This window comes from Orycteropus afer, unplaced genomic scaffold (genome assembly GCF_000298275.1).
Source record: "Orycteropus afer afer isolate SDZICR_OR568_19922 unplaced genomic scaffold, OryAfe1.0 scaffold00087, whole genome shotgun sequence".
NCBI classification, from domain to species: domain Eukaryota; kingdom Metazoa; phylum Chordata; class Mammalia; order Tubulidentata; family Orycteropodidae; genus Orycteropus; species Orycteropus afer.
In genome coordinates this window covers 6773619-6781219 of record NW_006921674.1, presented here as the reverse complement: position 1 = coordinate 6781219, position 7601 = coordinate 6773619, and the positions used below count along the sequence as shown (strand labels likewise).

The window sequence follows — 7601 nt, the reverse complement described above, 5'->3', positions numbered from 1 at the left end:
GTATCACTACAGAAGTAGATTGCCCCATCTTCCTTCCGAGGAGTGGCTGGTGGGTTTGAACCAGCAGCCTTCTGGTTAGCAGTCAAGTGCCTTAGGCACTACGCTTACTCTTATATTAGTAGATGAGTAATCTGGAGCCTTGAGACACTAAGGAACTAATAGTCCACAATTTCAAAGGACTTTTGGTAGCCAAAGTAGGCCTAGATCCAGCCCTGAATTCAACTTTAGCATCCATTTGATACCATGTTAACTCTTATGAGTGGACCTATATATTTGTCTGTCAGTTTGACATATTGTGGTGGCTTGCACACTTCTGTGATGCTGGAAGCTATGCCCCCGGTATTTCAAATACCAGCAGAGTCACCCATGGTGGACAGGTTTCAGCAGGACTTTCAGACTAAGGCTAGGAAGGAGGGGCTGGGAATTTACTTCTGAAAAATTTGGCCACTGAAAGTCTTAGGAATACAGTACCAGAAGATGAGCCCCTCTGGTTGAAACACACTTGAAATACACTAGGAAAGAACTGCCGCCTCAAACTAGAGTCAACCTTAATTACATGGATAGAATAAAGCTTCAAGTCCTTCATTTGCTGATGTAGCATGACTCAAAATGAGAAGAAAGAGCTGAAGAAACATTCATTAATATTTGGAACATGGAATGTATGAAGTGTGAATCTAGGAAAATTGGAAGTTGTCAAAACTAAATGCAACACATAAAGATAAATATCTTAGGCATTAGTGAGCTAAAATGGACTGGTATTGGCCATTTTTATCAGACAAGGCATTAAGTAGTCTACTCTGCCAGGAATGATAAAATGAAGAGGAATGGCATGGCATTAATTGTCAAAAAGAACATTTCAGGATATGTCTTGAAGTACAACACTGTCAGTGATAGGGTAATATCTGTATACCTATAAGGAAGACTTAATACTATTAATATTCAAATTTATACATCAACCACTAATGCCAAAGATGAGAAATTAAAGATCTTTATCACCTTTTACTATCTGAAATTGACTAAACATGCACTCAAGATGCATTCATAATTAACTGGTGATAGGAATGTAAAAGTTGGAACCAAGAAGGATTAGTAGTTGGAAAATAATGGCTTTGGGTAATATAAATACCACCAGATATTGGATGAGAGAATTTTGCAAGACCAGTGGCCTTTTGGGAGCTCTGGTAGCATAGTGGCTAAGACACTTGCCTGCTAACCAGACGGCTGGCGGTTCAAACCCACCAGCCACTCCTCGGAAGGAAGGTTGGGCAATCCTACTTCCGTAGTGATACTGCCTCGGAAACCCAAGGAGGGGTCGCTATGAGTCGGGTTTGACTCGACGGCACATAACAACAACAACAACAACAATGGCCTTTTTACTGTAAATACCTTTTTTCAACAATGTAAATTACGATTATACACGTGGACCTTACCAGATGGAATACACAGGAATCAAATGGACTATATCTGTGGAAAGAGTGAAGAAGCTGTCGTCAGCCAGCACAAGGCCGTGGCAGACTGTAGAACAGACCACCAATTGATATGATAGTATGCAACTTCAAGTTGAAGCTGAAGAAAATTAAAACAAGTCCTTTGGAGTCAAAGTGCAACCTTGAGTGTATTATACCTTAATTTAGAGGTCATTTCAAGAAGGGATATGATGCAGTGGACACTAATGAGCAAAGATTAGACAAGTTGTGGTATGATACCAAAGACATCATACATGAAGAAAGCAAAAAGTCATTAAACAGACAGGAAGAAAGAAAAGACCAAACTGGATGTCAGAAGAAAATCTGAAACTTGCTTTTGACCATAGACTAGCTAAAGCGAATAGAAGAAATGATGAAGTAAAAGAGATGAACAGAAGATTTCAGGATTTTGTCAAAGGGCAGCTCAAGATTACAAGGTAAAGTAGGATAATGAAGTATGCACAGACCTGTAGTTGGAAAACCAAAAGGGAAGAACATGCTCAACATTTTTCAGGCTGAAAATACTAAAGGAGAAATTCAAGCTTCAAGTTGTAATATTGAAGGATTCTGTGGGCCTATATGAGCAACATAGGAAGCATCAAAAGAAGATGGAAGGAGGAGTACATGGTATCATTGTACAAAAAAGATTTGGTTGACATCCAGTCATTTCATGAGGTTGCAAATGGCCAAGAACTGATGGTCTTGAGGAAAAGTTCAAGCTGCAGTGAAGACATTGGCAAAAAAGGCAAGGCTCTAGGAATTGCAACCAATTGAGATTTTTTCAACAAATGGATGTAACGCTAAAGGCACTCACTCGTCACTGCCAAGAAATTTTGAAGACAGCTTGGCCAACTGACTGAGAAGAGCTCCATATTTGTGCCCATTTTAAAGAACAGTGATCCTAACAGAATGTGGAAATTATTGAATAATATCACTAATATCATATGCAAGTAAAATTTTGCTGAAGATTGCTTGTAATGGTTAAAACAGTGTGCTGACAGAGAATAGCCAGAAATTTAAGCCAATTTAAAAGAGGACATGGAAAAAGTATCATTGCTGATGTTATGGATCTTTTCTAAAAGCACAGAACACTAGAAAATTGTTTGCCTGTGTTTTATTGAGTATGCAAAGACATTAGACTGTATGGATCATAACAGATTATAAATAACATTGTGAAGAATGAGAATTGCAGAACACTTAATTGTACTCATGTAGAACCTGTCCATAGACCAAAAGGCAGTCATTCAAACACAGTAAGGGGATACAGCAGCGTGATTTAAAATCAGTAAAGATGTGCATCAGGGTTGTATCATTTCACCATACTTATTCAATCTGCATGCTAAGCAAATAGTCCAAGAGGTGGACTATATGAAGAAGAATGAAGCATCAGGATTGGAGGAAGACTCATTAAAAACCTGTGGTATGCAGACGACACAACCTGGCTTGCTGAAAGTGAAAAAGACTTGAAACATTTACTTATGAAGACCAAAGACTACAGCCTTCATTGTGGATCACATCTCAACATCAAGAAAGCAAAAATCCTCACAACTGGACCATCATCATAAATGGAGAAAAGATTCAAGTTGTGAAGGAGTTCATTTTACTTGGGCCCACAATCAATGCCCATGGTAGCTACAGTCAAGAAATTAAATGATGTATTGTAGCGGCTAAATCTGCTGCAAAAATTCTCTTCAAAGTATTTAAAAGCAGAGATGTCACTTTGAGGACTAACATATACATGACCCAAGCCATTGATTGGTATTTTTAGTTGCCTTGTATATGTGTGAAAGCTGGACAGTGAATAAAGAAGACTGCAGAAGAACTCATGCATTTGAATTATGGTGTTGGCAAAGAATATTGAATATACCACAGACTACTAGAAGAATGAACAAATCTGTCTTGGAAGAAGGACAACCAGAATGCTCCTTAGATGTGAGGATAGTGAGACTTCATCTCACATACTTTGTGTCACCAGAAGGGACCAGTCCCTGGAAAAAGACATTATTCTTGGTAAAGTAGGTCAGTGAAAAAGAGGAAGATTCTCATTGGAATGGAGTGACACAGTGGCTGCAACAGTGGGCTGAAGCATAGCAAATATTGTGAGGATGGCTAAGGACTGGGCACTGTTTCGTTCTTTTGTATGTAGGGTCACTATGAGTGGCAGCTGACTCAACAGCATCTAACAACACCGCTAGTAGTTCAGTAGTATTTTAAAGTAATAAGAGTAAAGTACTTCATCTAGCAGAATGAAATGATTCACTTTTGCTTATCTTCCTCATTTTCTTCCTCTTCTGTTAAGTCCTTAAGTGGTTTAATAACTAAAGTTATGCTGCTCATTGATAATATTATTGTCTGTGAACACTGGACACCTAAGGACATTTTACTAATAGAACTTTCTAATTTTTTGTCTGTAGAATTAGAATTTAGTGTTTCTACAATATGGGTAAATTCATGTTTTTTTCTTTAATCCATATGATTCTAAAATTCTTTTAATTTTAGATGTTTTAGAAAAAATTTCAAGATACTATAATCCTTGGAATGGATGATCTGATCTCTTAAAGCTGTTTATAAAGTACTCCCTAAGTTTTATGTGTGAAATTTTTTATGAAATGTTTTTCAGTTTTCCTGAAAATATCATACTGTGTTAGTAACTATAATAATTAAATAGAAATATTTTATAAAATGTCCTTCCTTAGATGTTGTTGACAAAAATGCTTCTGACTGAAATTCTATTGGACGTGACAGATGAAGAAATTTATTATGTAGCCAAAGATGCACACCGGAAAGCAACGAAAGGTATATTGTGGGTGTTCTTGGGTTTGTTTTGTGGGGGTGCTTTGGTTTTGGTAGCTATTTTGGACTTTTTTGTTGCCCTTGTTGAATTATTATCAGGCATTTGAATATTCTCTTCTTGCATGTTTTAACTCTTTGGGAAAGACTAAATTTGTAGATACCGTATTAAAACCATACATATATTTTTGTTTCATCTGACCTACTTGAGCACAAGTTAGCAATCATGCTGTCGTCCTGTAAAATGCATTGTGGAAAATTCCTGATGTTCCATTGATTTCATCTGACTTTTTTATAGATACGATGGTATTGGTGTATGACTTCCTAATATCTGTTTGACCAATGAATTGAATCACAAACTGTCAAAGTTTTCACTGTTTACCAGTTACAGTTTTTCCAGGAGGAGGGAATCACCCCTCTATACTTTCAGTACTATTTTTAAAATATATTGAAAACAAAAATTAAATTATGGCCACTTCAGAAATAGGAATACAGATATACTAGTCAACATTTTTCCTTTTTATGAACCAATTTCAGGTCACATCAGAATTATAATTTCAAAGCCAGACATGCTACTGGTTTAAAATGAATGTTATGTTTTTAATGTTTCTTGTCTCCCCAAAAAGCAGCAATAGTAGTAGATTTAACAATACCATAGACTCACATGACTATGAAATCGTGGCTATTTGTGTTAACATGTTGTTCCTGTTGTTGATGTGATACAAAGCTCCTGCAAAACAGCTGGCACAGTCCAGTGCACTGGCTTCCCTCACTGGACTAGGTAAGTGTTCTCTTTATTTGTGAGAGGGCCTTAAAGGGAAAAACACATTTACCTTGTGTCTCTACATGTTCTGTTTTGAAACTGTACTATTCCTATTCAGTTTATAAAGCCCAGGTCTTAGATTATAACAGTCTTTAAAAGATTTGCTTTTTTTTTTTTTTTTTTAAACTAAAACATTCACAGTGGGACTATTATAAATGTGATGACTAATCCATAGTTTATTGGAGCAGGTTGAAATAGAGGATTTCCTCATTAATTGCTCCAATATATGCATATACATAGTTTGTATTTAGTAGTTCATAATTTAACCATAATAATATCTAACTCACTTTTTAAATTATTGCATACATACTGTAGGGAAAAACATACTCATTTAATGCTCTTAGTGACTTTTATATAGACTGTGTTGCAGTAGATGATGTTCTAACCTAGGAGGACAGGGTTTATGTTATCTGAATATAATACTAGTGATGTGCTCATAATTTGCTATTTGCATGATATACAGTCAAGGCTGTAAAAGCTTGAATTTGCCTTTTCCACATCCTTCATTTCAAATTAATTTGAGGATCAAGAGAAATGGGTAGAACCAAATACCCATGTGAATTTTGTTTGATTACTGTTTGGATCGCTTCAGGGTGGGGAGTAGTTTGATCACCATACCATTTCTTTACCTGTTAAAGTTTTACAATGTTCTAATTATCAAGGGAAAAATGCTTAGCATACTCCCCTGGATTTCTAAGTTTTAACAGAGAAATTTGATTTTAGAAATATTTTTAGGGTTGTCATAAATTTTTTAAGGTATTTGAATTGATTAGGCTTTAATGAGGCTTTATTATTATCTATCCTGTTAAATGGTTATATTGGTTAGCACAGAGAATTAAACAAAACTTTTAACATGATTCTTCTGTGGTAAGAACTGTATGAAATATTTCAGAAAAAATAAGATCAAATACTAAGTAATCATTAGCATGAGGGTTCCATGAACTCCTTAAATAGTGGAATGTATACTCCTCCCCACCCTGAATAGTCATTTCTTCTAAGAAAATGCAAAGAAAAGAGAAATGAGCTTTCTTCTCAGACCTTAAAAAGTTTTTAGTGCATAGTATAATTTTTCTGTATGATAGACTGGGCTTTATGCACGCAGGTGGACTGGGTGGTTATGGATCAGGAGACAGTGAAGATGAGAGGAGCTACAGAGGCTCTGAGTCATCTGACACTGATGATGAAGAATTACGGCATCGGATCCGGCAAAAACAGGAAGCATTTTGGAGAAAAGAAAAAGAACAGCAGCTGTTACATGATAAACAGATGGAAGGTATGTCTTTTTAGATTTATTTAGTTTTCTCAAGCAGTTTTGCTTGTATTTATTTTTATTTTCTAATCACTGTAAAAATATCAAAGCATAGAATTGAAGCTAGGTTATAAATAATGTGATATAATTAAAACCAAGATTTTTTTAGTCATTTGCAAATTTTAACAAACAAGATTAGTTTTAATATTCAAATATGGCAGTTTATAAAAGGTGAATAATTTTTATTTTACAAGCCATTAATTCCAGTGGCTATATGCCAAGAAAGGAGTCCTGGTGGCACAGGGTTAAGTGCTCGGCAGCTAACTGAAAGGTTGGCGGTTCAAATTCACCAGCCTCTGTGTGGGAGATAGTTGTGGCAATCTGCTCCCATCAAGATTTACAGCCTTGGAAACTCTTTGAAGCAGTTCTGCTGTGTCCTGTGGGGTTGCTATGAGTCGGAATAGACTTGACGGTAGTGGGTTTTTTTTAATATGCCAAGATATTTAGCATATTTTATTTTTTGTTAAAGTTCTTAAATTGGAAAAGACTTGACGGGAAAATATGTAAGAATTGAGAAGGCATTACTTTAAACTTTCAGATGGTAATTTGTAGCTAGAATCTTTAAGGATAATAGAAGTTAATAGATAATATAAAGGTGACTCTTTCGAAGTTTTTACTTAAAATACTTTATATGAATGCAATTCTTAAAAGTTTACCCAGTGATAGTAGATACATAGATACCTGGTGATATACTTTTCTTTGAAAAATCATATTTGGACACATCAAAAATTTATGCTTCATTAACTTTGTTTTGATTAATGAGTTTTATAAAAGCTAGCAACTAAAATAATTACTAACCTTTAAGTTGTTTTAGTTAGACATAGGGAAATGTTTTCTTACTTGTTTCCCATGCATCTGTACTTACTTCACTGCCTAAGACTAGTCACTAGCTAAATGTAGCTAGTGCACACATGAAATGTGTCTAGCTCAAATTGAGATGTGTGTTAAATGTAAATAAAATGTGCTGGATTTCAAAGACTTTATATGAGAAGAAATATAAACAGCAAGATATTTTAGTATTTCATTAATTACAAGTTGAAATAATATTTTGATAAATTGAGTTAAAATTATTAAAAATTAATTTCATCTGTTTATTTTTTTTAGTAGGACTACTAGACTACTAAACTAAAACTCATTCACTGCCATCGAGTCTGATCCGACTCATAGTGACCCCTGAGTTTCTGAGGCAGTATCACTATGGGAGTAGACTGCC

At 35.3% G+C, this 7601-nt stretch overlaps 1 protein-coding gene across 1 annotated transcript in view; it reads left to right on the top strand.

The window, feature by feature from the left end:
- PNISR (PNN interacting serine and arginine rich protein) overlaps nt 1-7601 on the top strand; it is a 35602-nt gene that overhangs the window by 15298 nt on the left and 12703 nt on the right. Inside the window, exons 7-9 of the mRNA XM_042781135.1 lie at nt 4163-4262; nt 4984-5037; nt 6182-6352. Of these exons, the coding sequence (XP_042637069.1) occupies nt 4163-4262; nt 4984-5037; nt 6182-6352 (325 nt within the window). The remainder of the gene's footprint in view (nt 1-4162; nt 4263-4983; nt 5038-6181; nt 6353-7601) is intronic.